At 38.4% G+C, this 19,151-nt stretch overlaps 1 protein-coding gene and 1 long non-coding RNA gene across 7 annotated transcripts in view; one reads left to right on the plus strand and one right to left on the minus strand.

Annotated features, from left to right (window-relative positions):
• Positions 1–19,151, minus strand: part of CEP295 (centrosomal protein 295) — a 52,835-nt gene that overhangs the window by 13,160 nt on the left and 20,524 nt on the right. For all 6 annotated transcript variants that reach the window (XM_038568306.1, XM_038568305.1, XM_038568304.1 and 3 more), the window contains 10 exons: positions 16,608–16,791; positions 16,223–16,387; positions 14,010–14,231; positions 9,835–9,927; positions 9,582–9,685; positions 7,514–7,648; positions 6,942–7,039; positions 3,556–6,733; positions 1,926–2,094; positions 1,647–1,790 (listed from right to left, as the gene is read on the minus strand). In XM_038568306.1, the coding sequence (XP_038424234.1) occupies positions 1,647–1,790; positions 1,926–2,094; positions 3,556–6,733; positions 6,942–7,039; positions 7,514–7,648; positions 9,582–9,685; positions 9,835–9,927; positions 14,010–14,231; positions 16,223–16,387; positions 16,608–16,791 (4,492 nt within the window). The remainder of the gene's footprint in view (positions 1–1,646; positions 1,791–1,925; positions 2,095–3,555; positions 6,734–6,941; positions 7,040–7,513; positions 7,649–9,581; positions 9,686–9,834; positions 9,928–14,009; positions 14,232–16,222; positions 16,388–16,607; positions 16,792–19,151) is intronic.
• On the plus strand, positions 16,971–18,668 carry LOC111091484. Its single transcript, XR_005375481.1, has 3 exons — positions 16,971–17,033; positions 17,141–17,237; positions 18,554–18,668. It is a non-coding gene; the product is annotated as an uncharacterized LOC111091484 (long non-coding RNA).

The raw sequence follows: 19,151 nt of genomic DNA on the forward strand, positions 1-19,151 counted from the left end.
TTATTCCTCAAATCAAAGAGAAGACCAATGAAGAGTCTCAAACAGGGAGATGCAAGGGAGATTAGGGAGATTACTCCGAATGTACCATGGAGAAAGGAGAGTACAGCTAGACTAGAAGCAGGAAGACTTGGGAAGCTATAGTAGCCACTCGAGAGAGAAATGATAGCCTGCATTAATGAGTAGGAGTGGCAACAAGCAGACAGATGACAGAACTGAACAAGGAGAACTAAGAATTGGTGATTTTTATGGGGTGTCAGAGAGAGAAAGACAAGGGGAATGTTAAGATTTACATGTAATTGCTTGTCCCTGAAAAAAGGCTCAAGGATAAAGTGGTGAGCGAATATATAGCTTTTCCTTTTAGACAAGATGACATTTTTGCAATCTCAAACATGATTCGATAAATCATAGGAATCAATGCTGAGAATTTCCCAACGCATATTCTAAAGCAGGGAAAAGGACTAATTCCCATACAGCTGTGGTTTGCCAAAAAATGCAAAATAGGAGAAAAGCTATCAAAGCTGAGTAATAAATAAAATTATTATAACCTCCATAAGATAAGAAAGGGGACTGATTCTTAAGAGTTACTCTGAATCTACCTTTCTTAATTTTTTCAGTCAGAAACAAAGGCACAATATTTTATGGCGTAAGACCAAAGCAGCTGTTAATAATACACTTCTAGATACCTTTCTAGTGACAAAACTAATTCTCCCCCTTAAAAAAATTTGCTTTGGGGCAGCCCAGGTGGCTCAATGGTTTAGCGCCGCCTTCAGCCCAGGGCCTGATCCTGGAGACCTGGGATCAAGTCCCACGTCGGGCTCCTGCATGGATCCTGCTTCTCCCCCTGCCTGTGTCTCTGCCTATCTCTCTCTCTCTCTCTTTGTATCTCTCATGAATAAATACATAAAATCTTTAAAAAAATTGCTTTGATAAATTTGATGAGTTATTTACTTGAGTCTGAAACCTAAAAATAATTATGAAATTCAAATGGAGATATTTACTAAAGATCGCAGGGAAGAATTTTCCTAGATAACTACATTCAGGGAGAAGTACAGAGAAGAAATATTCCTGCTTATAACTATCCTTAAAGCATAATCATCCTATAAAAGATACAAGAGCAGTGAAGGTATTCAAGTTGAAAAGCAGGAAAGAAAATACAAAGTTCCTCCTAAAGAAACAGGTTTATTTATAAATATTTTATTTATTAGAGAGAGAGAGAGAGAGAGAGAGAGAGAGAGAGTGCATGTGAACATGATTGGGGAGGGCAGATAGGCGGCCTACAGAGAGTGTAGGAGAAGCAGGCTCCTTGCTGAGCAGAAAGCCTGACCTGGGGCTGGATCCTGGGACTCCAGGCAGATGCTTAACCTACTGAGCCACCCAGGTGCCCCAAGAAACAGGTTTAGGAGGCAGATATGAAAGGAAGTAGAGGGAAGCAAAAGTGTCAGAAGCAGAGGATACTGAAGAACTTTTGTCTACAGGAAACAGGTTTTCACCATCTACGAGAAACTAGTTACCTAATGTCACATTTAAGTCCAAAGTTTAAATACTATTCATGTAAACCATTTTTTTCTTTCCTGAATACTCACAGCCTGTTTCTTCAAGACAAAAAAATTAACATCGTGAAAAAATTTTATCAAACCATATATTACCTAGTACAGAAGTTCTGCCACTTGCTGGTGATTCTACCTCTGGTATAGCACTAAGTTCATGTTGGTTCAAGTCCAATCCACATTTAACTTTTGCTACAGGGGGCTTTGAGGATCTCCTGCCCAGTTGCTTGTCCAGAAGCTCGCCTATCAAGTCAGTGACAAAGTCAGGCATAGTACAAATCTGTTAACATACTACAAACTTTTCCTCAGGCAGCAAGTTGAGGGAGGCGAAAGCAAAAAAATAATCAGGATAGTTACAATAGTATGCAATTATCTTACCACTCTGCTTGGTATCACTCTCTCCTGAAAGCAGCTGATTATCACCAGAGTTGCTCCTACTTGCAGGACTAATGCTTCCCTGATCACCTTCTGCTAGGTCTTGGAGTTGAGGAAGCCACTCTCTGAGCTTCTGAGTTTCTGTGTCATTTTCGGCTTTGGGCTTACTTATCTGAAAAAGTGGACAATTAAGGGTGGGGATGGCATAGGACAAGGATCATGTGAAGAATTCATTAGATGTGTATTGCTCTTCTTAAATTAGAACCTCAACCAAATAAACAGTTCCATCAATCACACTATTACAACTTTAGAGATTAAAAAATGAGAAATGCTTCTAATACTGAAAGTGATACTTCCATTGAAAAGTATAGGGATCCCTGGGTGGCGCAGCGGTTTGGCGCCTGCCTTTGGCCCAGGGCGCGATCCTGGGGACCTGGGATCGAATCCCACATCGGGCTCCCGGTGCATGGAGCCTGCTTCTCCCTCTGCCTGTGTCTCTGCCCCTCTCTCTCTCTCTCTCTGTGTGACTATCACAAATAAATAAAAATTAAATAAATAAATAAAAATAAAACATTTAAAAAAAAAAAAAGAAAAGTATAACCTTTCACAGGGATTGAACTTGAAAACTTAGCCTCCACTGTATCTTTCAGTAAGACATTACACTTGGGTACACCCCGTTTCCCCCCGCTTTTCTTTCCCCATTACTTTTCCATAAAAAGACCAGGAAATCCCTAGAACTTAAGTTCTCTGAGTTCAACTCAAGCTTCTCTTGAAAGCCAAAGGATTTACAGAATTTTATTTAGGCTAAATCTGAGATTTAGGAAGTGGGCCTTTTAAAATAAAATGGACACATTCATATTCAGAATATATGCCTCTCCCCTACAATGAAACCATGAATGTCAATGTGACCGAGCCAGAGTCTTCTTATCAATTCAGTAACAAACAGCAGGTCTAACTGCCCATCAGTCTAAAATCATGCCAGTTGTTCAGAAAAGGTGGGTGATACTGTTACTTAAGGAAAAAGATGGGACTAATTTTGATTCAAATACAAACGTCAAGCAAGTGGTAACAGAAAGCACAAGATGTGCTATTTGCATAAAAGAAATTCTGCTAACTAGTCATTTTGCAATTTCATTTTACGGTATGGTAAGCTCACAACCCCTTATAATAAAACTTCAAATGATAATCTATGTGGTTTTTTTTAAGATTTTATTTATTTATTCGACGGGGGGTGGGGGGGGAGAGAGTATGCACAAGCAGGCTACCCTGCTGAGCAGAGAGCCGATTTTGGGGCTCGACCCCAGGTCCCTGGGATCATGACTTGAGCCGAAGGAAGACACTTCATGGACTGAGCCACCCAGGTGCCTTGATAATCTACGTTTTCGATGGTGTTTGCATTTGGCTATGTCAAACTACTGCTCAAAATCAGTTGAGCTTCAAGCAAGTATTAACCTTATAAACACAAGGTAAGGCAGACCAATTTTTATATTTTAATTTACATTGTTTAAGGTAGAAAATTAAAGCAGTTAAGGTCAAACCACTTAGTCTCAATATTAAAAAAACAAACATCTAGTTTGTCTGAGTCATGTTATCTCCATTATTTAATTCCTAGGTATTTAAATTTAACACATACCTGACTGGATTTAAAGAACTCTTTCAAAGTCTGTTGATGTTTCTGTATCTGCTGCTGTAGTGCTGCTTGTCTCTGTACAAGCAATTCTTCTTGGGCTTTCTGGCTATACTGCAGAACTTTCTTCTGTAGATCCAACTGCTTCTGAAGTTCTATATTATCTTGCTGAGTTAGGACAGGTTGTGAAAGACACAGGAGTCTATCTTGAAATTTGGGGATCCCAGAATTGCTTGAAGGAGCTGCATGTTCACTCTTAGATGAATACAATTCACAATTGTTTTTAGATTTAACTTCAGCAAAAGGCAGTGGAATAAATGAATGGTCTCTTTCCATGGGTAAAAACAAAGAGGGAATAGCATGCTCAGAAGATTCACTTTCAGTCAACTGTGTTTGTCTGTCTGACAGTTCTTCCCCACTCTTCTCATTAGACTGTATCACTTCCCTCTGCAAATCCAATTGTGCTGTCAAAATATCTTGCTGAGGCAGAACAGTCTGTGATAAACTCGAAAGTCTATCTTGGGATATTGGGGTCTCAGGATGACTCGAGGGAACAGTATTGTTACTTCTGGCTGTAAGAGGCTTTTGGATTCTTTCAGAGTCAGCAACAGGCAGTGCTACCTGGGATAATGATGAAGAGCCAGTCGGCGCAGATGATACCCTTTTCTCCAATTGACTTAGTCTTTGCATAATTAATTCTTCTTGGACTTCCTGTCTAGATCGAATAGTTTTCCTCTGTATCTCTAACTGCTGTTGAAGTACCTTCAAATCATCATGGTGAGGTTGGATAAAATGCTCAGAAGGTAACTCTTCCTCAAATTTATATTGGCTGGGCAAAACCAATTCTTTTTGGGTATTCTTGCCACACGGAAGGGCATTTCCTTTTGGATCCAAGTGTTCTTGTTGGAGTGCAATCAGGTAATCTCTTTGAGGTAAAACAGGCTGTGATAAACCTCTATCAGTTAATCTTGGTATCTCAGAATGTCTTGAGGAAGCTGTATTATCACTCTTAGTTGAACAAGGTTCTTGGATTCTTCCAGATTCACTAAGACGTAATGAAGCAAATGAATGCTGTACAACTGAGGGTAGGAAGGAAGAGGTGCCAACCTGCTCAGGAGATATTCCTTCCTTCCGTTTGTGCAAAAGTAATTCCTCCTGAGCTTCCTGTCTAGATTGAATGATAGCTTCTCTCTGTGTAGCTAATCTTTCTCCAAGCGCCTTCAAATTGTCTTGTTGAGGCTGGATAAGTTGGGATAACCTCAAAAGCCTATCCTGCAACTGTGGGATCTGAAGATGGCTTTTACTATCACTCTCTGTTGAAAGAGGTTCCTGTGTTGTACCAGACTCAGCAGAAGGGAACGAAGTAAATGAAGGCTGTCCTAACTGGGGTCCGAATGAGGAGTCAGTTTGTTCCGAAGATATATTTCCTTGGGTGTTCTGGCTAAAATGAAGTGCCGCCTTCACTCTGTCTGGCCATTCTTGGTGTCCCTCCAAGCTATCTTGTAGAGGTCGAGTATGTGGTGAATATCCCAGAAGTCTTTCCTGAAATCTCAGGATCTTTAAATGGCTTAAGGGGACTGTACCATCACTATTGACTGACATAAATTCCTGGCATCTTTCAGACTCAGCTACCTGGGACAGGGATAAAGAGGTGCCAGTCTGTTCAGGAGAAATTATTTTTTCTAATTCATGTTGTTGTTTGTGTACAAATTCCTGAGTTTCTTGTTCACCAAGCATTACCCTCTGCATGTGTGACTGTTCTTGAAGTGTCAAATTTTCTTGCTGTGGCAGGTTATGCTGTGGAAAACTATGAGAAACATTCTGAAATGCCGGGGTTACTGGATGACTGGAGGGAGTAACACTCTCCTTTTCAGATAAATAAAAGTTCTGAATTCTTCTAGGCTCAGTTTTAGCAGGAGTTTGTGAAGCAACTAAACGCTGAGCAACCACTGGTGAAAATAACAAACTCCTCTGTCCAGACTTACCGTTTCCCAAATCCCTTTGTCTATGCAAAAGCAATTCTGTCTTGGGTTCATGGCTAGCCTGAAGAGCATCCCTCTGTGTAGTCAGCTGTTCTTGGAGCAACTTCAAACTATCATGCAAAGGTAGGAAGTGCTGTAGGAAACTCAAAGACCCATCCTGAGATTTTTGGTTTTCAGACTGGCTTGAGAGAAGTCCCTTCTCACTCTCGGATGAATACTGCTCCTGGATCTTTCCAGAATGAGTGCCAGCAGAAGGTAGTGAAGTAAATAGGTGCTGAGCTACCTGAGAAGGGAGAGAAGGGGGTTCAGTCTGTCCAGACCCTATTCTTCTACCCAGTTCACTCTGTTTATGTACATGTAATACTTCCTGGGCTTCTCGCCTAGCCTGAAGGCTATCTCTCTGAGTATTTAACTGTCCTTGGAGAAATGTAAAATTATCTTGCTGTGATAAGACCGGCTGTGAAAAACTCAAAAGCCTATCTGGAAGTTGTGGGACCCCAAGATGGCCTGCGGGAACTGCAGTATCACCCCAGGTTGGAGAAGATGCCTGGATTCTCCCTGATTCAGCTCTGGCAGAAGGCAGTGTAGCAAATGAATCCAGAGATCTTACTGGAAGGGATATAGAGAGGCCAGTCTGTCCTTCCAGTTCTTTCTGTTTGTACAAAAGCAATTGTTCCTGGGCTTCCAGTCTTGACTGAAGAACTTCCTTTTGTAGGTCTAACTGTTCTTGGAGAGCCTTCAAATTACCCTGCTGGGCTATAATACTCTCTGAAGATGGCAAGGATTTATCCTGCATTTGGCTGAATACAGAATGACTTACAGAAACGGTACTTTGCTTAGGCTGTTCCTGTGATTCCAAAGACTGCTTGGCTAAAACATCTGAAGTGATTAATGTGTCTGTTGTTGTTTCTGCCTGTCTTTGTGGAAAGAGACTCTGTCTTGGAACCTGAAAATAATCTGGTTCTAATTCGGAGATCTGTGAGGATGGTATAGGTTGATATTTATTAGGACTCAACTTGGGTCTCTGATCTTGATCCCAATGCTCTGATGTAACAGTGGGTCTTTCAGGTTTCCGTGGTAATACTGATATAAGAGAATCAGTTATTGATGAAGTAGCTAACACGGATGGGTACTTTCCTTTTAACATGGTCTGATATTCGAGTAATCGTTTCCTGGCTGTTTCAACAGATTGTCTATGAAACCTACCAAAAACAAACATAAAAAAAAAAAACCATTATTCTTTCTTGATGGAAAAAATGCCCTATATTCTCAAGTGTCTATGCATTAAAATTAACAAACAGCAATTTAGGATTGGCCATTATCATGATGCAAAAGGAACAACATTCATAGTGATTTCTGGAAGATGCAGTCACACTCTGTATCACATATAAATTATATCCTAGCAATTACCTGTTTTGTTGTAAAAGCTGATGTTGATAGTTACGAATCATCTGCCTATGATTCTCTTCATCGGAATTTATAGTGCATGGTCCTGGAGCAATACCAACCTAAAAGACAAAGCTACTAATTAAAAGGCAAATCCAGAAACAAGTACTAAAGTATTTTGTGCAAACTGAAGTTCTATAATTATAAACTTTTGTATAGCTTTATTTTTTTTTTACAAGAAAGACTGGTACTTCCATTATTCAGAAATGAAGTGATCAGGCAGCCCTGGTGGCTCAGCGGTTTAGTGCCGCCTTCAGCCCGGGGCATGATCCTGGAGACCTGGGACCCTCCAGAAACTGAAAGATGAAAGCCATTAGATTTGTATAAGCTTATAAGGTATATACATATACCTATGTCTATCTATACAGATACACACAGTGTTACAGTGTATCTATACAGATACACACATACACACATACAGAAAAAAATTACCAAAGAAAAATTAGAAATACATTTTACTTTCCTGAATGCTATGACTGCTCATATGTTCGTATCCCCCGACAATCTATGTAGGAATGAGATTTCCTGTATCCTACCCCAGTCTGTTGCATTCTCCTTTTTTCTTCTTCCAGCTGAGCCCTGAAGCGATCAGTTTCTAATCGTAACTTCTGTTGTTCAATCTGTTCAAGTAACTCCAACTGCTTTTGCTTCTGCTCTTCTATTTCCATTATCTAAGTAAAAAAAGTACTACCACTCTATTATCAATAAACTCATACAAAGAAAAGTTTTTATGTATAACATTGAAAAGAAACAGATCTCCTCACCAAGAATGCCAGTTATCTGAGAAGGAGGTAGTAATGTTTTATGTTATTGCCACTACCAGAGGGAGGAAGAGGGTGAGATGGGAAAAGGGGAAAGGGGGAAAAGGGGAAAGGAGAGAAAGGGAAGGAGAAAACAAACACTGCTTCTTGTGAGAGCACAGAGAAAGCTTGCTCAGCACTGAAGACTCCCACCTCCAGAGAAGCAGCAGATGATGCTCAGCCAAATCCTATGCTCTCATCTTTAATTTTACAGAGTTCTCAGTAAGAAAAATTGACTGAATAAATTAAACTCTCAAGGCCTTACAAATATTTTGACTTCTTAGGAATACCCATCAAGAGGTGTGGTTATCTAGAGGCCAAATAATACATGAGCAACATTCTGCATCTTCTGTCAGGTGTGAAACTGACGGGAAGACAATGGCACAGGGATGACACATAAACTCTAGTATTACACACACACACACACACACACACACACACAGATCCAACCAAGTATTAGAATATGTCAGAAGAGCTCCAAGTTTCGTGAGGACAGGATTGAGTCTGACTGGTTACGTGCTAAATCCAGCACCTAGTACAATCCCTGGAACATACATAACAACACATAAATATTTACTGAGTAAGTAGACCAAAGAATGTATACAAGTTTTATTAAGAGGAACACTTCTACAAGAGATAATGAAGAACGATCTTGTTTTTAAAATAAAAAAATGTCTCAATCTGGTATTTTACCTATTTCTAATCAAGCAAGAGTGGCTACAGCTGAGTTCTTGTCTGCAACTTCCTTACTTTGCCTTACTCATAGGAGCCACTGAACTTAGACCATTTACAGTTCTGTATTATCTCTAGAACTACAATGTTAATAGTCAATAGCTGCATGTGACTATTAAAACTCAAATGAGGGATCCCTGGGTGGCGCAGCGGTTTGGCGCCTGCCTTTGGCCTAGGGCACGATCCTGGAGACCCAGGATCGATTCCCACGTCGGGCTCCCGGTGCATGGAGCCTGCTTCTCTCTGCCTCTCTTTCTCTCTCTGTGACTATCATAAATAAATAAAAATTAAAAAATAAAAAAATAAATAAAAAATAAAAAAATAAAACTCAAATGAATTAAAATTAAATAAAACTGAAAACTCAGTCACTCAGTTGCACTAGTCATATTTCAAGTATTCAATAGCCCATGCAGCTAGCAGTTACCATACTGGACATAAATATGGAACATTTCCATAACCAGTGAAAGCTCTATTGGATAATACTACTTTAGAATACAGATTAGAAAACAACTTATCTGAGAAGAAATACTGGTCTATAGAATTCTTACTCCCGAGCTGTTTTTTCATAAAAACTAGGACTATAAATCGACTGGCTTAGTAGCAATTAACCTCTTTCAAGGTAATCTGTGTTAAAAAAAAAAAAAAAAGTCTGGTATTAAAGCAGACCATAATTACAGTTAAGAAGGCTGAATCAACAATTTTTCTTCTGAAATAATATTTAAAAAAAAAAAAAAGCTTTTGAGTTTATAAAGTCTAGCTGATTTCACCAAATATTTATAGAGCCCTTAGTATGTATAAAGCATTGCACCAGAACCTACGTAAACAGAATTTTCGAAAAGACCGTCTGTCTTTAACAAAAAGTATATACAAATACAAATACAAAACAAAATGCAGTAAGGATCAAATGAATAGTGTAAGCAAAGATGAAGTATTCTCTATCAGCTGAATGCATAAGACAAGACAGAATAAGTAGTACCAAAAGTAGCCAGACAGTAAGACAAATTTCACTGATCAAACAAAATTATAGAACCTAGAAGAAAGAAATCTCTAAAAATAAGAAATTTCAGATTACCTGTTTCTGCCTTGCTGCCATTCTAATTCTGACTGCTTCTTCTTGAGGATGAAGTAGAATTGAACTCTGAGCTACAGCTGGGATAGGCTGAACTTCCTTTATTTCTAAGAGAATTCCCAAATCAAAAATTAAATAATTTAGAATTCTGACACTGCCATAATTCTCTTTACTCATTTATCACAAATGTAATTTTATTAGGAAAAAAATGTTAAGGTAAGCAAGCTTAATTTAAAAATGTGATAAAAAGAAATACCTTGTTCCCTTTCAGAGTCTGTATCCATTGAAAGTGGTTTCTCTTCACTAGTAAGTGGTCCAGAATCAACTGTTAAAGTATCACTTTCAGCAACTGTAATGGATACATTATTACAAACATATTATCACTGTAACCTTAAATGTGAACAAAGCAACAAAAACCTGCATTCAGATTAACAATTCAATTTTGGTCCATCTGTCACATTTAGTTAAGATCCAGTCATGTAGTTAAGATCCAGTCATGTTCCAGATGACCACATACTTATCCATTAAACTTAAGCCTCATTTAAGAAGACAGATGGGAGACTAAAATTGTGAACCAAAAGGAAAAAAATGAAGAATTGATTAAAAAGGTTTACTGATAGTTTCAAACACAAGGGAAAAGCACAGAGGAATAGAATAAACAAGGTACCTAAGTTCAAAAAGAGAAGCTTAAGGACTGGCAATGCATCCCTGCCATTTTTGGATATAAGGATTTTTCTTATTTCTGAGATCAGAGAAGGAAGTTAAAACAGTTTCTTGGATCGTATCAGGGTAGTCAGGAACTCTGCATCAAGCATTCACTCACTCACTCACTCACTTATTCTACTTATGTGGTACACACCGGGGATACACTGACAAATTTTAAAAAGCCCTAAAAGGAGGTTTTACAGGGCAAGTGGGATGACAGAAACATTAAATAATCATCTTAAGAAAAAATTACAAAACAAGAAACTGCTAAGTGCTATATAAAAGAAATAAAGGATTAGACAGTTGAGTATCACAGGAGAATCTGAATTAGACTAAGGGCTCAGGTGAGATTTGTTTCAGGAAATGACATTTAGGCAGACATCTGAAAGGCAAGGAGGAATCAGCCAGGTAAAGAATGTGGGGATGCACAGGAATGAGTATGAGGTGTGGCCAGACAAGGGAGAGAATGAATGAAGCAAGATGAAGCTGGAGAAAGCCTATTCATACAGAGACTTAAAAAAAAAAAAAAAAAAATGACTTGGTTATGGATTGACAATGAAAGAGCCTTGTTTTACTGAATTCTGAAACCATATTCTCTCCTACTTTGTTGGCCACTCCTTTTATACTGCCTTTGCTGTCTGCTCCTTCTTTAGTCATCTTCTAAATACTGGAGTCTTTCAAATGGTCTCATAAGCCCTCTCTCACCAAATTCTTCCCCCTAAGAGTTCTTCTATGTTCATGGCTTTAAATATCATATTTACATCTGAGTTCCTAACTTACCTCTCTTGTTTTAAGCTACTCAATCCAACAAATACTAACTGAGCATCTGTTATGTATAAAGCACTGGTCCAGGCCCTGGGGATACAGCAATGAACAAAGCCTAATTCCTAACTTCAATGGCAATTATACTGGAATTAGAGGATATACAGTGTCGAGTGTCAAGACAAGCAGCAAATAAGCCAAGAAAGTAAATTTACGGTCCAGGAGATGCTGGTAAGAGCTATGGAAGGAGTGGACGTTAAGAGCAATGGAGAAAAAGAAGGGTAAAAGGGATGGGGAGTGAGGGGTATGGGAGAAGGGGAGTGCAGAAACTTGCCATTTTATACAGAGTGAATAGAGAAGGCTTTGCTTAGAAAGCTAGGTCTCAGCAAGTATCTGAAGGAAGTGGGAGTACTGCATAGAAATATGCAAGAGCATTCAGGCCAAAAAGACCAGCAATTTGTAAAATCATGTAAGTCACGTTTGCTATGTTTGAGGAATAGCCAGGAAGCCAGCGCCTATGGAGAGAGGTTTGGGAGGAAGGTGTGGTTGAAAATGAAGTCAGAGAGGCACCCGGATGGTTCAGTCAGTTAAATGGCTGCCTTTGACTCAGGTCATGACCTCAGGTCCTGAGATCAAGCTCTGCTAGCCCTGCACTGGGACTCCCTGCTCAGTGGGGAGCCTGCTGCTCCCTCTCCCTCGGCTTGTGTCCTCTCATTTATACATGCTTTCTCTCAAATAAATAAAATCTTAAAAAAAATAAAAATAAAAATGAAGTTAGGGAAACAGAAGTTGAAAGAAATGGTGGGAGGCAGTGTGTGTGGGCATAGATTATATAAGGCTTTGATGCCCCATAAGCACTTTGGTTTTAACCAAATGAATTGGGTAGTTGTTGGAGGGCTTCCCCCAGAGGAATGACATGAGGGATTAATAGGATGACTCTGGGATTAGAATGCAGCAGGGAGGTGCAAAATCTGAAGATAGGGGCAGCCTTGGTTGGCTCAGCAGTTTAGCGCCACCTTCAGCCCAGGTTGTGATCCTGGGGAGCTAGGATCGAGTCCCATGTCAGGCTCCCTGCATGGAGCCTGCTACTCCCTCTGCCTATGTCTCTCTCTCTCTCTCTGTGTCTCTCATGTATAAATAAATAAAATCTTAAAAAAAAAATCTGAAGACAGACCAGTCAGGAGGTTACTGCAAGGGTCTACACTGGACAAGAAACGTAGCTTAAGCTAGGATGGTAGGTGTTGAGAATTAGTTGGAATGTGGATAGGTTTTAAGGGTGAGGCCAACATGATTTGTGATGATTTGGATGTAGGATATAAAAAAGGGGAACTAAAATGACAAGCTTTTTGACTTGAGCAAGAGAATGTTATTGCCACTTGCTGAAATGTGGAAGGATGTGGGAAAAGTGGGGTAGGGGAGGGATATTAAGAGTCCACTTTTGGAAAACTTTAAGATGTAACTACAAGGGAAGGTGTCAAATAGAAATCTAAATGAGTGGAGTTCAAATAGGTCAAGGCTATAAACACCTGAGGTCATCAAAATAAAGATGGTAATGTAAAGTTATGACATGAGCATTTAACTAGGGAGAGTGAAAAGATCTGAGAAACAAGCTCAGGGTACAATGACTAGTGGTTATAGAGATGAGAATAGCAGCAAAGGAAATCATGAAGGAGGAGCCATTAAGTCAGGAAAACTGAGGGTGGTGTCAAGATGTCAAGTGAAGAAATTAGTTCCAGAAGGTTTCCTGTTGTACTTAGGATAGAGTCCAGAAACTGGACACAGACTATAAGTCACTTCTTTCAGAAGCCTGGTAGCAAAATACTTCCATACAAGTCCAATCACATTAAAAAAAAAAAAAAAATACAGAGAACAAAACTCTAAAAAGAAAAATCAAAGAGGAATTATGTCATCACAACTCATTTGTTAGTCTGTACCTCCAGATAATGTTCTGCCTTGACCTTTATAACTTCTGGAAATTTATTTAACAGCTTTTTTGTCTACCCAAAAAAACCTTCTTTAAGAGTAACAAAGAAACCAAATATCTGGTGGTATTGTGAAAGAAACAAATAATACAATGTATTCAAAAGCTGTTAACATGTTCCTATTCTTTGATTCAGTAATTCTTTTAAGAGTTCTTCTTAAGGAAATAAAGATGTAGGCTGACTGCTAAATGGATGCTCACTATAGCACAAAAAATAAACTAAAACTGGTTAATTTTGGTTCCTCAGTTACATTGGACTTTATATAGCCGACCCTTGGAAAATGTCAGTTAGAAGCCAAACCCCCCACTTACGACTTTTAACTCCCCACTTAACTACTAATAGCCTATGGTGGGACGCCTGGGTGGCTCAGCGGTTGAGCGTTTGTCTTTGGCTCAGGGCGTGATCCGGGGTTCTGGGATTGAGTCCTGCATCGGGCTCCCTGTGAGGAACCTGCTTCTCCCTCTGCCTGTGTCTCTGCCTCTGTTTCTCATGAGTAAATAAATAAAAATCTTTAAAAAACAAAAACTAATAGCCTATGGCTGGCTAGGAGCCTTACCAATGACAATGTCAGTTGATTAATACATATTTTGTATCTTATATGTATTACATATGATACTCTTAAAATACGTTACTTTTTAATTTTTTCTGTAATTCTAGGCTATGCAGTTTCTCTGTTTTTTCAAATTGTCACAAGCTCCAAAAATCTTCTATTTATGCAGAAAATCCTGCCTATAATTGGACCTATGTAGTTCAAACTCATTTTGTTCAAGGGTCAATCATATATACAAAATACTACTATGTTAAAGTGTCTGGAAGAAGGTTAATGAAGGTTTTTAACATTTACTGCCTTTGAAGTAGCAGCACTATGGGCTTTAAGCATTTTCTTCCTTTTGACCACCATTCTTTGATTTTTCAGGAATGAACGTATTTTTTAACAACTCAGAAAGGGTCTGTGTGTTATGAGACTCTTGGAGAGAACCACCTTGTTCCTGCACAGAGGATAATGTTCTCTCTTCGCCAAAAGTCGCTCCTGATTCGACTGTTGGTGCTTTACTCTCTGTTTCACTAACAGTTGTAGTCACTTCACTTTCATCCTCAGACATGGATTTAATAGTCCAGAGAGATTTTTGGCTTCGGATCTTATTTAGTAATTTTTTAAAAAGAATTTTTGAAGGGACTTGGTGGGTCTTTACTGCCAAGGGAACTAAAAGAAAAGAAAAAAAACCTTATTTAGGACCTGTTGTATACTAAGCAAATTATTCTATTATACTTAGTAACCACCACAAACACTAGTTAAGATAAAAGCACTTTATATCTCTCTATTTTTCACTTATAATTTAACAGCACATACAATTATATTTGACCCCAACTGCAATTTTACAACTAGGAATAATTTTCAATTTAAATTTAAATAAAGGCACCAAAATTCAACTATTTCTCAACAATATGCAACACCAATTTCAAGCTTAAAAATTTATCACAGAGAATGTTTATTCTGCTTGCTAATGATGACAGAATGCATATCACATAATTAACTGATGCAAGATTAGCATTCAAAATATGTTCTGGTCCTTGGGTGGCTCAGCTGTTTAGTGCCTGCCTTCAGCCCAGGGCGTGATCATGGAGTCCCGGGATCGAGTCCCACATCAGGCTCCCTGCATGGAGCCTGCTTCTCCCTTTGCCTGTGTCTCTGCCTCTGTGTATCACTCATGAATAAATAAATAAAATCTTAAACAAACAAACAAAATATGTTCTGTAAGGTTTTATACTCTATCCTAGAGAGGGGTCCCAAATATGGTTCTGCACTTCTTAGTAGGCTACAGAGGAAAACATTACTAGTTATAACCTTAAAGCCAGTCAGGTACTCCCAAATTATTCTATCTGGAAAAAATTTCTCCCACCTATCTCCATAAAGAGATATCTTCAGTTAAAAAAAAATCTTTTAAGTTATTTCCCAAACATCCCCCACCATGGGTTGATAATACAACACCAAAATTCAGCATAGTACAAACAACTCTCTAAAAGGACAAAAACTGTGTTGAAAATACATAGTTCTCTGGTTTAATCAAGGAATAAAATTTAAGAAATCCACTTAAGTTGAAAACTGGTAAATTCTAGTTTTGTCTGACATACTTCTTAAAAAATACTTTCTAATTTTAACTTACAAACAATAAAATACACAAAATCTAAGTGTACAGCTTGAAAAATTTTACATATACCTACGTAACACCATCCAGATCATTATGTAGAACATTACCAGCACCTACTAGGCTCCCTCAGGCCCCTTCCTACTCAATACACCCCTAAAGATAACCACTGTTCTAATCTCAAAACCAGTTTAGTTTTGTCTATTTACTTTTTTTTAAACTTCATATAAATATGGGATTATACTTAGGTATTCTTTTCTGCCTGGCTTCTTTCAATCATCATTAGTCTGTGACTCACTCATATTTAAGAAATTTGTTGCCAATATTTTAAAAAAAGGATTTTTAAAAATCAATGGGATTCTTAGATTCTTTTGAAAAATCAAGAGAGCTGGCAAGATCAAGCGAACAATTCCAAATGGGATCAGCAGGAGCCAGAAAGTAACTGTTCCTTTGGATAAGGCAAGAATTGCAATTCTGACAAACTAGAGATTTGAATAATATTCCCAATTAAAAAATTAAAAAAGGTGGGTGAAACAGTAAAAGTATCTTTGGTGATTTGATTAAAGTCTAAAGATAATGCTGAGCCTTCACAGGAATTCAGAATTGAGCATCTAACTCAGCCTAAAAACCTTCAATTATATGTTCATGTGAACAAAATGACTTTTCTGGGACAACTGGGTGGCTTGGCGGTTAAGCGCCTGCCTTTGGCTCAGGGTGTGATCCTGGAGGCCCGGGATCGAGGCCTACATCGAGCTCTCTGCATGGAGCCTGCTTCTCCCTCTGCCTGTGTCTCTGCCTCTCATGAATAAATAAAATCTTAACAAAAAAAACAACCAAAATAAAAAAAAAAAAAAACAAATGACTTTCCTCCTATGTATATGAAAAGGATTTTAATGATGGAAATCTAAAAACATGGCTTTTTTTCTTCCATCACTCCCCCTAGTATTAGTCATTTGTTTGGATTAAATTAGATCAGATTTTCCTATTGGCAAATTACTAGCATTTTTCTATGAAATATGGTAATATTCAGGTCAGGAGGAGTTTTTACCGTCTGCTTCACTAGAACATATTGTTTCGGCTTCTGTCACCGGAATGCTTTCAGTTTCTCCTAACTTTTCTTGTTCCATTGAAAGGTCCAGTTCTTCATCTTGGATCTGATCAGTCACAGTGGGCAAAGGTTCTGGTTCAAGACGCAAAATCAGGTTTCCTTTCACTTTTCAATAAAGAAACAGAGATAGGTTTCCATTCTGAAATGACTAAAAAGAACTTCAGCATAAGATTTTAAAGGCCATTACAATTTCTAAGTCTAAAATATTAGGACCACTTTCAACCTGGGAACTTATCCCAACATAGAAACGGCTTCATCAATACAAATGTATTTTCCCACAAAAACACTTAAAAGCATTGTTGAAAGTTTATTAAAAGTGTCTTACTCCTGTCTGCATTGTACATGTCTTCAAAGGCAAATTCCAGCTCTCTCTGCCAATCTTCTTTCATCTCACTGCGTTTGTACGGAAGTTCAACTAGTTGTGGTGGCATCTGTGCTACATTCTGCCTCCGATGAGCTAGGTCCTCTTGTTGTAGCCGTTGGAGTTCTTTCATTAGTTTCTCCTGAGTCTTCAAGAAGAGAGGGACTTAGTCAACAACAGTTCAGTCACAGACTGCAGACAGTAACATTTACAGTAAGGGAGAAGTGGGGAAATCATGAGAAACAGGGACTAGAGTTCCCTCCCAGCCCCTCCCCCGTATTCTGTCATAAAGACATTAATTATATGTTCAAAAAAAAAGAATTGAAAGCCAGATGCCATGTGAGATGCTAAGAACACGGTCTCACTCCTAGCCTAGAGATCAACAAACAGGTAATTAGTAAAATACTAATTACAAAAGTATTAGTATTACAAAAGGATAGTATGTTTAAACCACAAAGCTTCAAAATTGTCTGCTGCTTACAAATCTCCCTTCTCAGGATGGTTGTGAAGTGACAGTCTATATAAGCTGCTGGGGCTCCTGCAATGTTCTCTGTTCCAGTTCTCTCTGCAGCCACCAGTATGTAACAGTCCCAGGTAAGCACCAAGACCCAGAGTGACTGTGGCTTAACAGATATTTCTTGTTACTTCACACTCTTATGAATTCCCCATGATGAAAAGGGATCTGTATGTACCTCTTTAAGCTTAAAAAGTCTGGTTAATATGAAAGTTTAATAAGTACAGTGTTTTAGTGAGGTTATCTAATTAAATTCTGGTGGTGCAGGATAGTGAAGGAAGATAAGAGAAGACCTCTCCTCTCCTGAATTGAGGATGAGATAGACGGGGGTGAAGAGGATGGAGTTCAAGTAAGAAACAATAACTGGAGCAAGAGGCATGGAGATGAAGGCATGGGGCACTGAGAAGAGTACACTGCTCTAGGATACGGGTAGAAAGGGTGCGGAGGATGATTAAGAAAAAAAGATATTACTGGAGAAGCAGGTAGAGGCCAAATACTAGTTACAACAGACACTAGCAGGAAATAAGATCCCAAGGCACAATGGGGTCTGTAGCAAAAAGGCTCCACAGGGAAAAGGAAATCCCCTACCAGTGGTGAGACTGCAGGTTTTGATTACCATTCTCATGTAAGAGACACTAAGTCTACAAAAAGGGCAGAAAGCCTGTGTAATAGTGTTTGCCAAGTGATAATACACACATTACTTAGTCTTCTGTTAAGTTTTACAAAGTCATTTCTTTTACAATAAGATTCAAATGATTTCACTGAATTTACTTCAAAGTTATTTGAATAAATATACTATTTCTGGCTCACTGAAAGTATGACATATTATTCTACTTAAATTATTTTATAATAACAACTACTATCACCATTGACATTTGCTGTTAGTTTATGTAATTCCAGGCATAATTCTAAGGGCTTTATTAAATTCGTTTGTCCTCAAAAACAGACTATAAAACAGAATTCAGAGATGTTAGGTAAATTGCCTGAGATCAATCAGTTAAGCAGTGAGGAAGGGAGAAAATACCAGGCAGCCTGTGGAGTCTACCTTCTTAACCACTACACATACTGATTTATGGAAGAATGTGTTCAGTTTATGATTGCTTTTCACATTTTTTTCCTATCAATTTAAGTCTTAGGTAAGAATTACTGGTAATAATTCAGACAATCAGCTATTTTAGTCATAATTTACTCCCAGTTTATAAAATCTAAAACTTTAAGGGAGGTCATGTATAAATTAGTTAAAACTATACCAAGGAACTTTAAGGCTTTTAAATTCCCACAGAAATACTTAAAAGCTCACTCTTCACATGAGTGTTTGAAACATTCACATGTATTAGTAAAATACAGAAGAAATAATTTGACTTCAAAAATGAATCATTTTTATGTTATCTTTCAGGATAAACATGAGAGAAATGAAGCTAAAAGTATAAAGCCATATATATTGTATAGCTCTGGGACAGTTTTTCAAAGCTTCCTGAGAGCTAGGATCATGACTCTACCTTTGAATCAAGACTCTGCAAAGCCAACAAATGCTCTGCTTAGTAAATATTTAATAAACAGAATCCTAAAATTTGCAGAGCACAAATGCAATTCATTTTTTTCAAAAGATTTTATTTATTTATTCATAGAAACGCAGAGAGAATGAGAGGCAGAGACACAGGCAGAGGGAGAAGCAGGCTCCATGCAGAGAGCCTGACGGGGGACTTGATCCAGGGTCTCCAGGATCACACCCTGGGCTGTAGGCGGCGCTAAACCGCTGCGCCATTGGGGCTGCCCAGAAATGCAATTCATTAAAAGAGAGAAGTAATTTCTTTTCAGGTCATTTCTGGCTGATTAAGATATCTAACTTTTAACAAATTCATCACTATAAAAACTTTTAGAACAGTAACAGACAATGTGAGAACTGATTCACTCAGTCTGAATTTGAAACTGGAAGTAAAAGTTAGGAAATTTGAAATGGCATGAGTCAAAGACTGTTATTTTCACATTCTTTG

Source organism: Canis lupus, chromosome 21 (genome assembly GCF_011100685.1).
Source record: "Canis lupus familiaris isolate Mischka breed German Shepherd chromosome 21, alternate assembly UU_Cfam_GSD_1.0, whole genome shotgun sequence".
NCBI lineage: Eukaryota > Metazoa > Chordata > Mammalia > Carnivora > Canidae > Canis > Canis lupus.